We start from the raw sequence: 19,553 nt of genomic DNA on the forward strand, positions 1-19,553 counted from the left end.
GTACATATGCCACAAAATTGACATATGTACACATCTGTTGGAATCTCTTCATTTCTTTAGTTCATGGTTTAAGCTTAAGCTGTAACGCATTTATGTCCGCGGAAAAGTTTTGAAAGAGTCAGATTGGCGTGCTGTGACTCCAGTAACGCATGTAACGCATGCATTGTTGCGTTATTTGGAACAATTCTGAATTCTCTTTGTTTGAAGATAAGGTTATGAGGTTAACTATTAAGTAATAGAGTTAAATAATAAGCAAGTTGTGCTTGAATAAACTCGAAAATGGATTTTTTGGAGTACACGGATATAATCGCAGAAGTGAAGGGAGCTATGGTAATTATATGCAATTTATTGATGAATGTACATTTGTCTCAACAACAAATTGCACGTTTCTTTAATATTATTATGTTACTCTTATTGTTTGTGTAATTTGGTTGTGTAAATGTTTGAGGTTAAAATTTCATAGAATACTACATTGTTTCTTTTTATTTACTTCCAATTATTATTATTATATGTGATTGATTTCTTTATACATTCTTTTTTATAGACTCCTGGACGACTAAAATTAACAGATCAGCACTTAATTTTCAAAAATCAGAAAACAGGAAAAGTAGAACAAATTTCAGCATCTGACATGGAAATGGTAAATTATCAAAAATTCATTGGTACCTGGGGGCTACGAATATTTTTGAAGAATGGAACATTACATAGGTTTCGTGGTTTTAAAGATTCTGTAAGTAAGAAATTTTTAAATGCGTAACAATTAACTGACACTATTTCTTATTACTTGAATTTAGAATTAAAGAAAGAATTAAATAATGTTTGTACAGGATCAAGAAAAAATTGCAAAGTTTTTTGTACAAAATTATAAAAAAGACATGTTGGAAAAGGAACTTAGTTTGAAAGGTTGGAATTGGGGTACCGCAAGGTTTAACGGTTCAGTTTTAAGTTTTGATGTTGGTCATCATACAGCATTTGAAATTCCACTGTATGATGTATCTCAATGTAATACTGGTAAGAATGAAGTTACTCTGGAGTTTCATCAGGTAATTTATATTTCATAGAAAAAGGGATTTTATATTTTTTGTTATATATACTTTATGAATTTATCATGATAATTAGTACATATGTTAATAAAATTTTCAGAATGATGATGCTCCTGTAAGTTTAATGGAAATGAGATTTCATATTCCAGTTAGTGATAGTGTAGATCAAGATCCTGTAGAAGCATTTCATCAACAAGTTATGGAGAAAGCTTCTGTTATTAGTGTCAGTGGAGATGCTATTGCTATATTTAGAGAAATTCAGTGCCTAACACCACGGTAAATATTTATATTCAATCTATATATTTAAATTGTATTGACAGGAAAAGTTCACTGTATTCAATTGAGCTTTTTGTTATTTCAGTGGTCGTTATGATATAAAAATATTTCAGTCATTTTTCCAATTGCACGGAAAAACATTTGATTACAAAATTCCAATGTCAACAGTTTTACGGCTTTTCCTTTTACCACATAAAGACAGCAGACAGATGTATTTTGTCGTAAGTGTTTCGTAAACATAACAAATTTTTTCATTTTTACAATCTTTTATTTATTATATTCTTATTGTCACATATTTTTCCAGGTCAGTCTAGATCCACCAATTAAGCAAGGCCAAACTCGTTATCATTATTTGGTATTATTGTTTAATCAAGAAGAAGAGACTTCTATTGAACTACCCTTCTCCGAGTACATAAAATACAATTCCATTAATAATTATAAAATAAATTTAATATTAGAATAGAGTGTTTTAATATCTTGTTCTATTTACAGCAAAGAATTAAAAGAAAAATATGAAGACAAGTTAACGAAAGAGCTGTCAGGACCAACATACGAAGTGTTAGGAAAAGTAATGAAAGTTATAATAAACAGAAAAATCACTGGTCCTGGTAATTTTACGAGGTAAATATCAGTCACACAAATATTGAGTCATCTGCATAGAAGTTATATTACAATGTTTTAAATTTTCAGTCATTCTGGAGCTCTTTCAATTAGTTGCTCTTTCAAAGCAGCCGCAGGTTCCCTCTATCCTTTGGAAAGAGGTTTTATTTACGTTCATAAACCTCCTATACATATTCGGTTCGAAGAAATCGCATCTGTAAACTTCGCTCGTGGAGGAGGCTCTACCAGATCGTTTGATTTCGAAATTGAATTAACCAGTGGTGTTGTTCACACATTTAGTAGTATTGAGAAGGAGGAATATGGAAAATTATTTGATTTTATTACTTCGAAGAAATTGCGTGTTAAAAATAGAGGCAAGAGTGTAAGTAAGACATTTTATTTAGAAGTACTTCAATATTTGTATTGATGATCAGAAAATTATTAAAAACATTTTTGTCTTTGTAACAGGATAAACTAACCTACGATAATGACTTTGGTGATAGCGATCAAGAAGATGAACCAGATGCGTATTTGGCAAGAGTTAAAGCTGAGGCCCAAGAAAGAGATGCAGGAGATAATCAAGATTCTGAAGAAGAGTCGACAGATGAAGATTTTAATCCCAATCAAGTACGGAATTTACATTTTATAAATCAAATTATTTACGTATACATGTAACTCTTCTGTCTTCTTTAGGATGAGAGTGATGTAGCAGAAGAGTACGACAGTAATCCCAACACTTCTGAAAGTGAAAATGATTCTGACGCTTCTGGAAAGAGTCAGAAGAAAGACAAAAAAGAAAAGAAAGAAAAGAAGGAAAAGAAATCGAAGTCTGCTAAAACAGTGGTACATATTATTTATTGTTTAAATAAAACTCAGTAGTGTCTATTATTAGTTAAATATTGAGAAATGTGTGTGTGTGTGCAATCCTATGAATCGTGTGTTTTGTAGTCTGAAAAACCAAGAAAGCCTAGGAAGCAGAAAGCAGAAAGAGATGCAAATAAACCTAAGAGACCACCAACAGCATTCATGATATGGTTGAACAGTGCACGAGAAAAAATTAAAGCAGATAATCCAGGAATTGCGGTTACAGAAATTGCCAAGAAGGGAGGAGAAATGTGGAGAGAGCTCAAAGATAAATCTGTAAGGATGTATAAATATGTTTGATCTTTTCTTACTCTGGTACCGAATTTATATACTGAATTTTTATAATTATTTATTTTTCATATTTTACATGTGTTATTTAGGAATGGGAAGAGAAGGCAGCTAAGGCGAAAAAAGAATATACGGCTTCAATGAAAGAGTATGTAGCTAGTGGAGGTGGTGAAGTGAAAGAAAAGAAAGAAAAAGGTGAAAAGAAAAAGAAGGAAGTGAAGAAAGAATCTCCCAGTAAATTGATGTCAGGAAGTACTTTCAAGAGCAAGGAATATATTAGTGAGGATGACAGTAGTAGCGATGAAGGCAACAAGGTATAAGAGATGGTGAAATCTGCTCTATAAGATAATTCACAAGACAAGTTGTTCAGGTAATTAGAGTTATAATACATAACACGTTTTCATCTTTTTACATGTTTTCAGAAAGCAGAAAAGAAACGTTCAGATGAAGATAGTGACGAAAACAAGGGAAAGAAAAGAGGAGACAAACGTGCTGCTACGGTAATAATTTCGCTATTTGAATAATGTTACAATGTAATTTACACATAGTATAATCTAAATTTATTGGCTTCTAGGAAGATGATGATAAAAAGGTAAAGAAAGAAAAGAAGGATGAGTCTGATGAAGGCAGTGATGAAGAACCTATTGAAAGTACTCCACCATCCAGTGATGCAGAATCTAAGGAAAGTGATTGATTCATTATAATTACTATATGTATATATGTACTATTAGTATTTAAAAGAATATTAAAGTACATTTCCACCTCATAACTTTTTAAGTTATACAACTATGTTATACTAAATTTTTGTACTTGTGTTATAGCAATTTATTTAATTTTCTATTTGTATTCCGAAGAACAGTTTCTTGCGAATTAACGAATTGATTAAATGTTCATTTAAGTATTGAAATCTCGTATTCAATGATATAACAGTAGTACCTCTGCTAGTAGTACCTGCTCTGCTCCTGTGATTGATTAACGCTTCACAGCTAGACAGTGCTGCTCTCACAGTTCTAGGCAAAGAGAGAAAGTGGCAAGTGAGCAAGATAGCACGACATCAGCACAACCACAAGCGAAACAAATTACACCAACGACCAATGTAGCTTGTCTCACTTTACTGTGCTTGCGGTTTCACTCTTTTCGCGCATTCGTATGCCTGATGTTCCATCTGAAATATGGTGCGATATTCGACTCGTACCTTTCGCCCCATAGGATTCTCGACTAGCTAATGTTTTCTACTTTATGAATCTACAAAATTTTGTTAATTCAGCCACCCCAGTATTTGTTAACTGGGGCGACCAACAATCAATATTCTGCTCTACGAGAAGTTTCGTAAGCAACGAATAATCTCACAATTATCGAAGCTAGGAACAGAACTAGGAATACAAGAAAATGTTGTTTGTGGTTCTGGATAACAGGAAATGGTATTCTATTATCGTATCGACATTATCACTTCCGGAGTGAAAAAGGCTGGAATGAATTTGAGGCCTTGAAAAGAACCGTTATTATTAAATAGAGGAGCCTATGGAACACGAGAAGTTGTTGCTTCTATGGTTCGATCGGAAAAATCGAATTTCGCAGCTTGTAATTCTGGAGTTTGATCCTACGCAGATCGTTACTTGCGCATTTCTTGGCCCGTGCTACGGATATCTTGCGCCTTTGCGAGACGAAGCAACTCGGTTGAGAAGGCCCCCACCTTCATTCCCATCTTGCGCACTTCGTGGCCCGAGGTTTGGGGTTGTGAACCGCCCAGCCTAACAGGCTCGAGGCAGAGTTCAAAATTATTCGAACTATTTCAAATAAATATTTCACTAATATAGTTGTCCGAATGAATTCTTGACTGTCGAATATTTTATTCGAATAATGATTATTTATTATCCTAACAAATTATTTCATTTACTAACTTACTTTACCAACAATCTGTTCCAACTATTTATTTGAACAAGCTATTCTATTGATTTATCCGAAGAAACTATTCCGTTTATTTATTCGGGTATTGCACAATTATTCGAATCATAAAGTGAATATTTGTTAATTGTTTTTGTTTCTACATAGTTTTATGAGGATATATTTACACTAAGAACATTGAAGATCAGTTTAATTAGCATTAGCACTGATCGAAATAATTTTCTTCGTGGAATAAACATGCATGTAATATGCAGTTTTTCGCAGAGTGCATGCCGTAAGCAGCTGTTTTGTCAACAGCTCGTTTTTTTCGGAAACTCGGGGAGATGGAGTAATTCGGTTTTCAGATTCTTGTTTGGGAAGTGAAGCTCTACAAGAATTTCATAGTGGCTGTAGATAGCGACTATGTATTGCCAAACCGTTTCCAGCACGCACACGTGCACGCGCGCACACAAATGACAGCTAGAAAACCGCTGTTCCTAATAGTCGTTTTGAAAATTTTTTAAATTTCCTGAATTTTTCACCCTTCGGTGGTTGGCTCGGAAAAGTTGTAACATCGACTTTTACACTCCCACCCCTTACCCATTCAGAAATTCGCACTTCATGCCGGATTTTCACGGTTGCCTCCAGTTTCTGAGCGTTTACGACGATTTCGAAAATTCATTGACAAGTTGTTATAACTTTTGAATCATTAGAGATATTGAAATGAAAGATATTGAAATTTTGTCTAAAAATAATTAAAAGATAGTAGTCAGTTTTAGCTACTGATAATATTAATAATATTTTTTGCATTTATTGAACAATAAATTTCAATAAATTTTCATTACTATTTTTGATATAAAAAAGATTGTTTAAATGCAATCATACATACTATTTTTTACTTTCTAAATATTTTCACTTTTTTATTATTTCATATTTATATTTCATACATGTAACGTTTTATGAAATACGTTATATGAAATACCAGCAGCCGAGCCCACCCGTGAGCAATATGTGACGCGGTTGTCTTTTAACTACCTATAACTTTCAATTTGGTTCCTATAGGCAAATGACCTCCTCACACTTATTTAAAGGAAGATAAATAGAACATATTCTTTTTTGTTAAGACACGAAGTCTGTGCAAGTTCCGAAGTTATACTCTTATAAATATATACAATAAATCCCGTTAACTTATAATTCCGTATCATAAACCGTAATCGTGGATCGTGTTTGTAACCGCGTTCGTAATCGTAGACGTAATTGTAGGGTGCACAGCGAGTACACCTGATACTAAAATTGCGCGATTACAAAATCTCTCGGGTTGTAAGGCCGATTACGCTAAGCGACGGAATTGATTAGTATCGCAGTTCGTCTAATTAAAGATGAACAGCTGTTTAATTTCGAAGAATGAATTGAAGCACTATAAAGCACTCAATTCGATGGTCTGAGGTTGAAAGACTATCTGAGTAGTAGACTAGCGTGAGCTGGAGTCTACTGAAGTTGAAGAGTTGAGTGTAGTAGACTAGCGTGAGCTGGATTCTATTGAAGTTGAAGAGTTGAGTGTGGTAGACTAGCGTGAGCTGGAGTCTACTGAAGTTGACTGAAGCAGATTGACTGCGATTCAGAAGTTAGTTGAAATGAACAGCGCGTGCCTGTTGAAACAGAGTCGTGGACTAGAGACCGAGCGAGAATTGCTGAGTTTAACTGACACTGACTGACACGAATGAGACTCAAAGACGAATAGACAAGACAGAGAAGACCAAGAGAAGAATCAGTTTCGAGTTTTTATACCGTTTCGTGGACAGAAGACTAGAAACTGATTGGCCAGTAACGCGATGGAAGGGGATGTAAAAGTGACGTAACACGCAGTGCCGCAGGTAGCAAAAAACCCCGGACGGCCGACCGAAGCGGTGCATGCTGGCGATGAGGCGTGCATTACTCGAAAGTGCAGGAATGACTTTATTGCTGGAAGGAAGACGGCTCGAAAAAATCATAAACTTAGAAACTGCAACGAAGAAAGCTATGGCTCTACGAAATTGAAAGCCTAACGAATGTGGCCTTTTGTCGATTGCACATCATTCTCGTTGAAGGACTGGAATTTGTCTCGCTCTGCCGAAGATTCCCCGTAAATAAAATGTTTTTTTAGGGATAAAAGAAAATGTAATTCGTCCCGGAGAAAGTTAGACGGACGCAGCACGAAAATTCCGTTGACGGGAGTCGGCGAACACCGATGACAACGGACAACGGACAAACGGACAAACGGACAACTGATTTAAATAAACTTAGTCGATATTTGAAAATTGTCGATAAAATAGGAAACATTAATTATCTACATCTGCCACAACTCAGCAACAATAGCGTCGCTTGTAGCAAAATCTTGATGCTGGATTGTGCGGTCGAGAATCCTACGGGGCGAAAAGTACATGTCGAATATCAAGCTAAGTGTTTCAGATGGCGTGCCAAGCAAACGAATGCGTGAATAGAGTAAGATTGCAAGCATGGTAAAGTGAGACACTACTTTGACTGTCGATGTGACTTGTTTCGCTTGTTGTTGGGCTGATGTCGTGCTCTCTTGTCCACTCGCCACTTTCTCGTTTTGTCTAAACAGTGAAACCAGCACTGTGTATCTGTGAAGCATCAATCAGTCAGAGAAGAAGTAGTTTATTATCTGCTTCATAATTCTAGGCCGGTTGATATGAAAATATTTATGAAATAATTATGCAAACAATTATTATTACATTGAATAATTATATCAATTACATTTTTAATTTAATTTATAATTGACATTCAACTGTATATTTTTTGTATCGTAAACTGATTTGAAAAAAGTGCGATACATTTGGTTGGGTACGTAAATACAATATATCTTGCTTACCGATTTTGAGTTGTGAATGTGTGATAATACTACATTTGCATATGCATGTATAGTAATTTGCACCTCAAGTTTTGAAAGAATCTCCGGTTGTAGCACGTTTCGTTAGCAAGGATTAGAGTAGAAATTGCTTTGCTTTGATTGGCTGACGATTCAATGCTGAGACAGGATTCACTTCGGATTGGATGCGTAGTAAAATGATAGGGATGCTTACAAAAATTAATGGAGGTAAAAAATCGTATAATATCTGAGGTATTACTATACGTAAGTTTATGCAAACGTAGTAGAAATTAGTAGAAATCAGTTATGTATGTGTATATATTATGTATGTAGTGTATATAGAATTAGTTATATACATCACTTAATATAAGTTCATAAAGTGTACATATGTATAATTATTTATGTATTATGTTTGGTAGCACTGATAGGTGAGAGGACACATATAATTACATATGGTTCCATATACACAATAGATAAGGTCTGTGACGACATTTAACATTAGTGAACCTTAGTTACACTTACGAATTATTAAACAGAAAATCAAATGGAACTGGAAACAGTACTTCGAAAATGTGTTGTAATAAATAAATGTAAGTGTGTGAATTCATAATTATGATCAATGAATATATTCTTAATATGATATTTAAGTGTTTTTATTTTACGACAAATGTAACATTTTCATAGCAGAAGAAAAATTAACAGAAAATGAGTTCGTGGAAGATGAATATTTTCAAAAAATTTATGAACAATGGAAAGGCGCCAAAGCTAAAGATAAAGATTTAACTTACAAAGTGATCCCAAAATTTTATTTTAAGGTTATATATGTCAATATAGAAATCATATTTTTCAAAGTTTTCACTATTTAATATATTAATATTTATACATTAGTTACCAAAGGAAGATGAGATTCTACCACAGAAACTACGAGAAGAGACAAGAGCACTATTTTTGCAAAGACGTTCTCGACAATTACTAGATAATAATGAATTAAAAGCATTGTGGGTATTATTAGACAAACACCATAGTCCCCCATTATCAGGTGATGAACAACTAATAAATTATGAAGATTTTAAAAAAGTTGGTAAATTAGCTGGTACAAAGTGTAGTCCTTATTTTACTGCAGTTGTATTTGCTAAATTACAACAAGGTGATCCTCACGGTAGAATTAGCATAATGGCATTATTTAATTATGTTATGAGAAAAGTATGGTTACATCAAACAAGAATTGGTCTCTCTTTATATGATGTTACTGGTCAAGGCTATCTTAGAGAATCTGTAAGTTTTCATATTTTGTTATGTAGGGTGTTCTACTTTAATCTTTTCATTCAACTGTCTTTGAAAATGTAATAATTTTGTTACGACTAAAGAAGAGATATCTAGATAGTTACTTTATGGTAACTACTCTATATATAAACAATGAATTATAAATCATCTCATATACACATATTTAAGATTTTGTTAAATTAATACAATTAAGCTATAAATATAAGAAATGTTTTGATATATACTTGTTCTTAACAATACAATTTTTAGTTCTTCTATTTGTAAAGTCTAAGTGTAGCCTAAAATCTCTGAGGTAACTTTATTTAGTTAAGTTTGTTATGAGATATTCACCTTAAAACTAAGTAAGTTGTATTTGAAATATTTTTATGATTTCATAGTTGAAAAGTTGATTATATGAGAAGATTAAAGTTGGACCTTGTGGATTCTATTCTAAATGATTGTAACTATCAATAACTGTTTTAGGATCTAGAGAACTACATATTAGAATTGATACCAACTCTACCTCAACTTGAAGGTTTAGAGAAATCTTTTCATTCATTTTATGTCTGCACAGCAGTGAGAAAATTTTTATTTTTCCTTGATCCCCTCAGAACTGGTAGAGTTAGAATACAAGATATTTTGGCATGTAGTTTCCTCGATGATCTCCTTGAATTGAGGGATGAGGATTTACCTAAAGACTTACAAGAAGCAAATTGGTTTTCTGCTCCATCCGCACTTAAGGTATATGGACAATATTTAAACCTTGATAGAGATCATAATGGTATGCTCAATAAAGAAGAACTTGCAGGGTAATTTGTATAAAACAATATAACCTTTCATACTTATATTTACAGTAGATTGATGTAATAACTGTATAAAATCATTATTTACTAGATATGGCACAGGAACTTTAACTGGTGTATTTCTCGAAAGAGTATTTCAAGAATGTTTAACATATGAGGGAGAAATGGATTACAAGACCTATTTAGATTTTGTTTTAGCATTGGAAAATCGACATGAACCACAAAGTTTACATTATTTATTTCGAATATTGGATATTAATAATCGTGGTTATCTTGACACATTTTGTCTTAATTATTTTTTCCGTGTAGGTACATAAATGATAAGTTTTAACAAACTTCTAACTTTTAATCTGCATGGTCTTACCTTAAATTTAATTTACTGTCTAGGCTATACAAGAACAAATGACAATGCACGGTCAGGAACCTGTAAGTTTTGAGGATGTTAAAGATGAAATATTTGATATGGTAAAACCAGCAGATCCTTGTAAAATTACATTGCAGGACTTATTATCTTGGTAAATACGTTGACAATGTTATATAGATTTGAAAATTATTTTTTGTAGATAAAAAATTGTACTGAATGATTCGTATTTTATAGTGGTCAAGGTGATACAATGGTCAGTATTTTAATAGAATTTCATGGATTTTGGGCGTATGAAAATCGTGAAGCTATGGCTGCTGACACTGGTGATGAATCATCTCATGTTTGAAAAAAAACAGCCCGGAAATGTGATATACTTCTGTGACTGCTCTGATAACTTTCATTTACATTATAATTATGATTCACAAAATATTAGAATATGTCAACTATTTTTTGTAAAAAAATTCTAAACATGCTAAGGAAAGGATGTACAATATTGTTTTTATAATAAAATTTTTTATTTCTTAACATGCTTTAGTAATTTACGATTTTAACATTATTTAATATTTAATGCAAACAATAATAACAATATTATTTGCTAATTAATTATCTTATAATTACTACCAACATTAATATATGTTTAGAATACGTAAAAATACATATATTGCAAAAAATAATAAGTTTAAGAATTATTTAAAAATCATTATTATCTTTTACATATAGTAATACACTTTTACTAAAAATTATTATTATCTTTTACAGATCATTTCCAAAAGATAAATAACGGACTTACATATAATGTAAAATTACAAAAGAGTTACTTAATATATCGTTTTATGTATTCTTATATATAGTGTTTGAGAAATAAAGTAATATTTTAAATGAATATTTTCAAAGTTTATCTGAATTTTATTACAAATCTCTTTCATTCATGCACATTCGTGTATTTATATACGTAAACATTTCTTGACTTCTGTCGACCAATAAGATCGTTCCATTTCAAATGATCCTATGTAAACGTGCGTTGCCCCTCCACAGCAGAGAGTTTAATGACGCTTCCGCTGTGTAGTTGCTCCAATCCTGCGAAGATCTTTGGTTTGTCTCCTTGCAACGTTTCCCATCATATTTCAATTGCGCGAAAGTTTTTCCGTGTGCTGCGTCACTTTTCTCGCATAAGTACATTACGGTTTAGAAAACATGTACTTTGTGTTAAATGCGAATTGAAGAAGCTTTTGTAACAAATAATTTGTCACGAGAATGGATGAGAAATAGAAACTGTCACTTTCGATATATCACGGTATACTACACGCGTTTGATTGCCCCGGCGGTTACGTTTAAATTCAACGGTCGTGAATAGTTTCCCATGCGTAACACTTAAAAGAGCATTTGGATTCTTTTGATAATTTACGTGCGTCGATATTTTTCAATAAACTACTCAAAATTGTGTAAACGTAGTCGTCGATATTTCATAGTCATTTGGTGTGTTCGTTAGATATAAGTTAATACTGTTTTGCGTCACATACAATGGACCCTTTCACTCAGGTAAAGCCCTTCTATACAATTACAATGCAGAACCGTGACAGTGGTTACGAATGTTCATGATTTAGGCAAAAGATTTCGCCATACATTCATTCCTCTATTTTTCTATATTTGATCAATATTTAAATTTTGTTAATATAGAGCAGATGCTTGCTGTGTAAAAATTTTATGTTGATAATTACTTAATGAACTATCGAAATTGTATATAATTGTGTATTTATTATTGTGATTTTTTATAAATCTATAAATTATAACTTAATATAAATTAATATAAAATAAAGTACTAGTCATTATTTTTTCCGTAAATCTATGTTTCGAGATAATAATTGGTTTTTGTAAATAGAGGATGTTAGAACGTGCTAGAGCAAGAAGAGAAAAATTAGACACTCAACTATCCAATGCTGGACATTATGTTAAAGGAAGGTGTAATCCTTTAAAGGATGCAAATGCTATATTAGAACAAGCTACAGGTATTATTTTTATAGTATATTATACTTATTAGTCAAATTTGTTATTAAATGTTTAATGAAATAGTTTTGCAAATGAATAAAGTCTATATAATATCATTGTAATATATATATAGAATGTATTTTAGTATTTATATATTTTGTTTACATTTATAGTTACAAAGAATAAAACCCCATCCAAGTCTCCTGCCAAATTATCAATCAATAGTCCATCTCCAACAAAATCTCCGAGAAAATCTGTATCTAAGATAGTAGAAACAGTCACAGAAGGACAAGTAAATAAAGAAAATAAGAATATTGGACTGTGCAATGTGAAATCAAAGTTACAAAAGCTTGGCAAGCTATATTCTGGTAAGTTATATTGTGTAGTACACCCACACGGGTTGCTTCAAACTGGTTTCTTACACTAGTATACTGTAATATCTATATTCCTACGTGCAAGTCATATATAATTGGTAAACACAATTGCTTAGCATAGAATTTATGTGAATGTTTTCTGTTACCATTATTATCTATAATCCTCTTTATTTTAGAATCATGTAATCAGTATATATATTATCAGTATATATAGATATATATATATATTAACTATGTTAAGTGAGCCTAATTTTAAAAGTGCATCTATAGACTTCATTTAATCTTCTAATTATGGCTATTGTCAATACATAAGAAAACTTAAATATGAAATGCAGCTGTTGCAAGGAAGGAAACAATAAAAATAAAATTCATTGAGTTATGTAAAACAAAACTTAACATATTTTATTTGAATCTCTCAAAAATATTTTAGTAGGTAGAAAGAGTTTCTCTATTATACATAGTATTCGAAATACTCGAATTCTTGATAAATATTAGGAAAAATAAATATGTTATAATAAAAAGCTTGTGGATGCTGCAAGTGATGTTTATTACATTATTATAGATTGTTTTTGGGTATCAAGTTTTACGAAAGCTAAATAATTTCTTTTTATAGATGACAGCACTCGGGAATTAAGTTCACCTATCCACAGGACAGAAGAAAGATTCAATGCAGAAGAAAAGACTACAGAGAAAAAGCCATCCAAAAAAGGAGCTAGACTTGATAGACTAGCAGCTCTTGCTTCAACCATTAATAATTGGGAAGATGATTTGTCTCATCCAACTTTGGTAAATTTATTACAAATTTTTTGAAAATTGTATTATATTTTAGTAAAATAAATTGATTTGGATGTTTTCTTAGACAAAATCAACAGGCACCAATGCAGATAGAATACATGCAAAATTTAATGAACAAGTTAAAAGCATATCAGAACCACAACCAAGCACAAGTGGATACAAATCAGGAGGTAGAAACAGTAAAGGCTGTAGTCCTAAAAAGGATGAAGCATCTTCAACAAAACAATTGAAATGGGATAAAACTGTATTACAAACATTGGTAACTATTTCTATTGATACATTTGTTTCTTGTATATGACTAAAGCTTTAAAAGTTTGTTCTGTGAAGTAAATCTAAAAAACAGTTACAAAGATGAAGGAATATGTCGCGTATTATTGAGTCTGTTGGATGGAAATATTTACAGGAGGCTCAAGGCTTTAGTCGTACAAAAAGCAATAGTCGTCTTGTATATGACTATAAGGCTTGTTCTCAGGGAAAAGATGCAGGTTCTCCAAGTTCATCTACACAGTCTAAACAATATACACAACTTAAAGAAGATGCTACACATCATGAAGAAAAAAGTTATAAAAAAGCGCAAGAAAATGTACTTAAAAATGCTAATACTCCAGAGAAAACGCCGAAAAATGCAATATCCAGCACAAGTAATAATTCTCGACCTTCACCGAGATTCGGCTTTAATAATTCTCCCAAAAGTCCAGCTCAATCTAGCCCAGGCTCTGTGCTGAGTAAAGCTTCTCTATTTGAATCTAAAAATATAGAAGGGAAAGCAAAAGATCCAGCTCAGATGACGCTTTCTGAGAGAATGGCGCTTTTTGAAAAAAATAAAGGAGAAGCGCCTTTATTGCCGAAAGCACCTCTTACTATGTCCGTACCACCAAAGAAACTGCAAGAGAAAGAGAAAGCTAGATCAGCGTCAAGAGTTTCGGCTAATGGAGGTATTTTTAATATTGTAATTTAAGTAGGAAAGCGTATTATAAGTTAATCTCATTGATAATAAATTTTTACTCTAATCATATATTTGAAAATTCTATTTCAGCAAAAACTAAGACTGACTTCACTAATAATTCTGTCAATGTCCAACGAGAAAAGTTTGAACAAGGTTTAAACACTCAGGAGTTAGAAAATAATATTATGCGTAATACTTATCTGGAGAGACAGCGCGAATTAGATATGTTACGTACACGTTTTAATAGAAATAAAGAAATGGCTCAAGCTGCTGCTGGTTCTTATATTAGAACAAGCGAAAGCAGTGAGGGAAAATCGAATTCTCCTAAAAACTCTCCAGTGTGTCCTGTCAAACCAACACCTGCACCTGTATGTAAAAAGACATTCTTAATTTTATAAATAAATGGTTTTTTTTATGTCAAAGATAATTGAAATTATGTGTCTAACGTTTTTAAAATAGGAATTTAGTGTTCCACCGCCGCCACCACCTCCTCCGCAAGTACAGATTTCTACTTCAAGATCTTCTCCAAATCAAAGCAAAAATTCACCAGTTAAAAGACAAGGTATTTATTAAGAGACTTATATTTTGTTCCGTAATTAGAACATTTTTAACGATTTCTTTTAAAGTAGTAGGTAGTTCGCCAAAAGCACAAGTAAAAACAGTGTCCGATGTTAAGCGTATTCGTGTCGCACCGCCGAAACCTGGACATATTTATCCTAATCTCTCTGATATTGAAAATACAACTGAGACAGAAACAGATGCAGAGTATACAGTAAATAGTACCGAAGCAGAAACTGCTACCCTAGATGAAAAAACAGACACTGATACAGCAACAGAAGCTGAATACTATGTACAAGTCAGATAATTGAATAAAACTTCAATTCACAAAAATTGTTATATTTGGTATGATTTTGTGATGTTAATTTCACACATTTTATTGTAAATAGGAGAACGAAACCGAAGTCGACAGTCAAGAGGAATGTGAGGAATTAAGTACCAGTCTTGGCAGAAGTATTTTACGAGCGGTAAATGAACAAGCATTTTTAAATAAGAAGGTACATTATTAATAAATTTAATTATTTACTATGGTAATATTAATTATTTAAATAGTTTTTGTCAGACATGGGCAAAGATTGCATCTAAAAGAGTGTATTGTTTTTGTTTTGTCAAAATTGACAATAACGGTTAGACAATAACTATTAGATACATCTTAGATGGAGCATAATAGGTAGTGTTTTATATATGACGTTTGTTGCCCATGCCTGGATTACATATATTTATTTATTATATGTATATTTTTAACGTTTTAATTATAGTATTTTGGTAATATGGTTTTTAGAGATCAATCGATCCAGATCCAGATAGTACAACTTCCGATATTTCGGTATTGGATGAAATGGATGAATATTTAGATGAATGTCTTGCACTACAGGAAACACACGGTACAAATGGTAATACAGAAGAAGGACCAACTCCACCCAAGCTAAACAAAGGTGGTAAAAGTCCATCGAATGTATCATCGAGTTTCAAACATAGTCAAGGGTAAGGTATAAAATAGATATAAATCGATTACAATGTTAATATATGGATTAAAGTTAATACTCTTTTCTTAAGATCGTTGTATCGATCACCTATAAAAACGATTTCACCCAAATCTCCAAAACAAGGTGAAACTTATGTGATAGACGGTGACAACTGTGTACCATTAATGCACAGTGTCAGTTTTTATCGACGCCAACAATCGCAAGTGGGTTGTTTAAATAATTTAATTATGAATTCGCGTTTGACACTTAATTTTAATGTATACATCAATTTTAGACACCTAAAACACCAGTGCGTATAATATCGAGAACACAAGAATCTCCAGATACTTTTCCCAATGTAACGCAAATTAATGCTAAGAGTGAAACTATATTAGTACAAGAAAAAGTAAAAAACTTGCTAGATGAAGTGTGCAAGCAACAAACAATCATTGGTCAAGCTAGTCAAGCATTAAACTTATGTACTTCTACCGTAGAATTCAATGGTTCTAGAGAACAAGTAGAAGGAGAAAGGCTATTGCTCGTTGCCAGTAAGTTAATATAAATTCCTAACTTAATTATTATTAGCAATTTTATAACATATGAATAATATATGAATTTTGAACTACAGCTCACAGACGGCAAGCTGCTTTAAATGAAGTTCAACGATTAAAAATAGAAGGTACACTGAAGCCTGTCACTCCTGGATCACCAGAAGTGCAAGAAAGTGGTTCTTTAACAGTATCTGCTATCACTTTACCTCTTAAGCGAGAGTACTTCCGCAATAATGGCACAAGTAATTATCGCTAAATACAATTTTTGCAAACATTACGTTCAAATAACTTGTTAATTTGATAATTTTATTGTAGATACATGCCTTCATTTTGTGTGTTTAATGCGACATTTGGAGGAAATTGTAGTTACTCCAGTGGTTGTTGCAGAACCTGGTGACTCGTGCCTTCGATTTCCATCGACACTTAAGTTACACGATTTATATAATGATTTCAAAATTACTGTCGAGATATATTCACTCCAGACACAGCCTGAAATTTTGCCACATGAAATTAAATATCACATTAATGGTGGTACTGGATGCAATAGCAGTAACAACAACTGCAATAAAAAGGTAACGGTATTTTCACACATATATATTATAATATATAATTATAATACATATTATTATATATATTATATATTATTATAATATATGTTTACTACATAGTGAAATATTTCACAGCTAGCAAATAGAACTCCTAAAAAGTTTTTAAAACAAGAAAGCCGATTAATAATGCCGAACGTTCAAAGCCCGGCTGGCCCATCTGCTGTTAGATCTCCCGCATTCCAATTGTCGGGATACGTTATTTTTAGCCTAAAAGAAGTGCATCGACAACAATTTACATTAAATAAGGTTTAAAATACGATATTTATTTTCCATACATATACTGCCTATCCACTTTTTTTTTATTATATAAAATCGGAATAGAAAGAAATGCCGCAATATGGAACTCCTTTTTTGAGTAATTTCAAGAAATCAACAATATACATGATTATTTAAAAAATAATAAATTAATCATGCAATGAATGTACCTCCAAAAGCTGTTCCTTTAATGTGCATCGCCACATTTATTACTTGGAGCTATCTTCCTATTTACATAAAGTGAATGATCATATTATTTTTTCGATTATCTTCGAACGATCATATTTTTTAAAATGCGATATGTATAAGACAAATTATAAAAAGAGTGGAGTTGCTCCATATTGCTGTAATGACGTATTATTACAAAAGTTATTTTCTCAACAATGTTTAGGTACCGCCTCAGTCACCATTAGAAGGACGGCTACAGATGCATGTTTCTTGCGAGCTTTCAGTATCGGTCGAACACAGAGGATTTCTGACTATGTTCGAAGACATTTCTGGTTTTGGAGCTTGGCATCGTAGATGGTGTTTGCTCAAAGGATCAACATTATCATATTGGAAATATCCTGATGATGAAAGGAAGAAAACTCCCATTGGAAGTTTAGATTTGCAAAGTAACTTTAACTTAAATCAAAATTCATCATTTTATCAAAACATCTGCTACAATAGCATTTATTTTTCTTTTACATTTGTAGGTGTTTCTACAACTCATGTTGGATTAGTTTCTCGAGATATATGTGCGCGTCCTAATACATTCTTACTTGAAACAACCAGAAACGCAGAACCTGGTGACACTGAAAGCTTGATTATGATCAGAAATGTAAATACAACAGTAATTAGGTACCTATCCTTTGTATTTAAAAAAAATGAAGCATGTAAGCATTAAAAGTTCGTAAATGAGGCATAATCGAAATATTCGTGTTCTTTTTAGGCATCTATTATCTGCGGACACGAAGGAAGACAGATTAGAATGGTGTTCGAAACTTAACAAAACATTGAATTTGATACATGCTTGGGGTGGAGTGTCGACATTGTCGTAACCTAATTTACATTTATAAACGTCAAATGTAGCGTAGTCCAATACGCTTAATAGTCGGTACTGCATTTACAGATTTGCTACACGCAATGTAGGGTTGCGTATGCTAAATAATGTAACCGATTTTTAATTTACTACGACTTATTTGATACGAAAATATAGATGTATTAAGTGTCGTATATTGCGAAACCTATATTTTGCTATGAAATATGCAACATTAATGGTAATTAATTAATTACAACATTAGAGTAACATTAATATTCGTAAAAGGCTTAAAAGAAGAAATTATTTTGGAGTTTGAATATGATGCAAATAATGGATATAATCAAATTTTCAATTCTAATTTCTAGGAAAATTAATAATCATTAAGGATACACATTTATTCGTGATTCAAAGAACTAATTCTTCTTTATATAATTTTGTTCCACGAATAGTTGACAGTAGTGCTATCTCACGGATGTATTTTGTTTCGAGCGGCTTGGATACTTATCACTTTATAGTTGACAGCAAAGTGAATCTAAAATAAGTATGTGACAAAATCTATTTCATTATTTATCTTACTACGATTAGTTACTTTCCGAAAAAATAACGAATTGAACGGTATTTTTTTTTGGTATGCTTAACTAATCCTATGTACAAAAAAGAATATTTCAAAAGAGCAAATGAATTACTATAACCATATATAGTTAAAACAGAGTTTGCATTCTACTAATGCATTGTAATGAATTTTAGCCATGACGTTAAGTGGTGTATGGTAGTACATAGAGATATCTTTGTACACATGCTCTACATAACGATTTGTGTCTTTTGACGTCAATTATTAGGTTGCTAAAGGCCATATATTGTAAATAGTAAAACGATTACTAACAAGTATATTAATAAATATACATTTATGTATACACAAATATCTTTTTTTTTATATATATATATATATATAAATATATTTACTATAACCAGGTGTTATATTACAACCATGGAATTCTGAACGCACAAAAAAATTATTTTTACGTTTTATGTAAAATATTAATAATAAAATATCAGCAAATCAAATATACTATTGTTATTTTCTTCATAGTTGTGATAACTAGAATAGACACCAACTATTTTTTTTGATACGTTTAGTTGTTCTTTATAAATTGTAAATTTGTTATAAAATCATTCAGATCCGATTCTTTCTTAAACTTTGTATATTAGTGAACTTAAGAAAATGTTTTACTGTTGGGAA

The 19,553-nt window shown here is 31.9% G+C and overlaps 3 protein-coding genes and 1 long non-coding RNA gene across 9 annotated transcripts; 3 read left to right on the forward strand and 1 right to left on the reverse strand.

Annotated features, from left to right (window-relative positions):
• Positions 1 to 76: 76 nt before the first annotated feature.
• Ssrp (structure specific recognition protein) lies at positions 77 to 3,978 on the forward strand. Its single transcript, XM_033465455.2, has 14 exons — positions 77 to 330; positions 545 to 730; positions 828 to 1,043; positions 1,144 to 1,319; positions 1,405 to 1,540; positions 1,624 to 1,727; positions 1,812 to 1,940; positions 2,010 to 2,301; positions 2,388 to 2,546; positions 2,613 to 2,762; positions 2,868 to 3,059; positions 3,164 to 3,385; positions 3,494 to 3,571; positions 3,646 to 3,978. The coding sequence occupies exons 1-14, from the start codon at positions 280 to 282 to the stop codon at positions 3,763 to 3,765; spliced, it is 2,211 nt and encodes a 736-aa protein (XP_033321346.2). The 5' UTR covers positions 77 to 279; the 3' UTR covers positions 3,766 to 3,978.
• Positions 2,511 to 5,817, reverse strand: LOC117217676 (uncharacterized). The gene is made up of 2 exons (XR_004489613.2): positions 4,688 to 5,817; positions 2,511 to 4,081 (listed from the first exon to the last, which is right to left on the reverse strand). It is a non-coding gene; the product is annotated as an uncharacterized LOC117217676 (long non-coding RNA).
• Positions 5,812 to 10,779, forward strand: LOC143259932 (serine/threonine-protein phosphatase 2A regulatory subunit B'' subunit gamma-like). Of its 2 annotated transcripts, XM_076524173.1 has the most exons (8): positions 5,846 to 7,799; positions 8,244 to 8,414; positions 8,509 to 8,639; positions 8,713 to 9,099; positions 9,571 to 9,896; positions 9,982 to 10,195; positions 10,278 to 10,405; positions 10,489 to 10,779. In XM_076524173.1, the coding sequence occupies exons 2-8, from the start codon at positions 8,369 to 8,371 to the stop codon at positions 10,598 to 10,600; spliced, it is 1,344 nt and encodes a 447-aa protein (XP_076380288.1). In that variant the 5' UTR covers positions 5,846 to 7,799; positions 8,244 to 8,368; the 3' UTR covers positions 10,601 to 10,779. The 2 variants fall into 2 exon arrangements, 1 of the variants encoding a protein (XP_076380288.1); XR_013033983.1 differs by having other exon boundaries at positions 5,812 to 8,414; positions 9,982 to 10,199.
• Positions 10,780 to 11,317: 538 nt separating this feature from the next.
• On the forward strand, positions 11,318 to 19,378 carry LOC117217665 (anillin-like). Of its 5 annotated transcripts, XR_013033982.1 has the most exons (20): positions 11,318 to 11,793; positions 12,134 to 12,260; positions 12,414 to 12,608; positions 13,228 to 13,400; positions 13,474 to 13,668; positions 13,813 to 14,344; positions 14,446 to 14,723; positions 14,815 to 14,917; positions 14,982 to 15,211; positions 15,303 to 15,410; positions 15,695 to 15,897; positions 15,970 to 16,102; positions 16,174 to 16,426; positions 16,507 to 16,671; positions 16,745 to 17,001; positions 17,113 to 17,283; positions 17,684 to 17,906; positions 17,988 to 18,132; positions 18,224 to 18,551; positions 18,679 to 19,378. XR_013033982.1 is itself a non-coding variant. In XM_076524168.1 (19 exons), the coding sequence occupies exons 1-19, from the start codon at positions 11,776 to 11,778 to the stop codon at positions 18,330 to 18,332; spliced, it is 3,618 nt and encodes a 1,205-aa protein (XP_076380283.1). In that variant the 5' UTR covers positions 11,318 to 11,775; the 3' UTR covers positions 18,333 to 19,378. The 5 variants fall into 5 exon arrangements, 4 of the variants coding, with proteins under 4 accessions (XP_076380283.1, XP_076380286.1, XP_076380284.1 ...); XM_076524168.1 differs by having other exon boundaries at positions 18,224 to 19,378; XM_076524171.1 differs by having other exon boundaries at positions 14,982 to 15,205; positions 18,224 to 19,378.
• Positions 19,379 to 19,553: the final 175 nt, after the last annotated feature.

Source organism: Megalopta genalis, chromosome 8 (assembly GCF_051020955.1).
Source record: "Megalopta genalis isolate 19385.01 chromosome 8, iyMegGena1_principal, whole genome shotgun sequence".
Taxonomy (NCBI): domain Eukaryota; kingdom Metazoa; phylum Arthropoda; class Insecta; order Hymenoptera; family Halictidae; genus Megalopta; species Megalopta genalis.

Excerpts from the sequence above, each read along its gene's own strand:
- Ssrp (XM_033465455.2), top strand. The coding sequence starts at position 280 with ATGGATTTTTTGGAGTACACGGATATAATCGCAGAAGTGAAGGGAGCT. Across the intron at positions 1,728-1,811 it reads ATTGAACTACCCTTCTCCGA|CAAAGAATTAAAAGAAAAAT; the intron begins GTACATAAAATA and ends TTCTATTTACAG. Across the intron at positions 3,572-3,645 it reads GAGACAAACGTGCTGCTACG|GAAGATGATGATAAAAAGGT; the intron begins GTAATAATTTCG and ends ATTGGCTTCTAG.
- LOC117217665 (XM_076524168.1), top strand. Across the intron at positions 16,672-16,744 it reads CTTCCGCAATAATGGCACAA|ATACATGCCTTCATTTTGTG; the intron begins GTAATTATCGCT and ends ATTTTATTGTAG. Across the intron at positions 17,002-17,112 it reads ACAACAACTGCAATAAAAAG|CTAGCAAATAGAACTCCTAA; the intron begins GTAACGGTATTT and ends AATATTTCACAG.
- LOC143259932 (XM_076524173.1), top strand. The coding sequence starts at position 8,369 with ATGGAACTGGAAACAGTACTTCGAAAATGTGTTGTAATAAATAAAT. Across the intron at positions 8,640-8,712 it reads TCCCAAAATTTTATTTTAAG|TTACCAAAGGAAGATGAGAT; the intron begins GTTATATATGTC and ends TTTATACATTAG. Across the intron at positions 10,196-10,277 it reads GTCTTAATTATTTTTTCCGT|GCTATACAAGAACAAATGAC; the intron begins GTAGGTACATAA and ends TTTACTGTCTAG.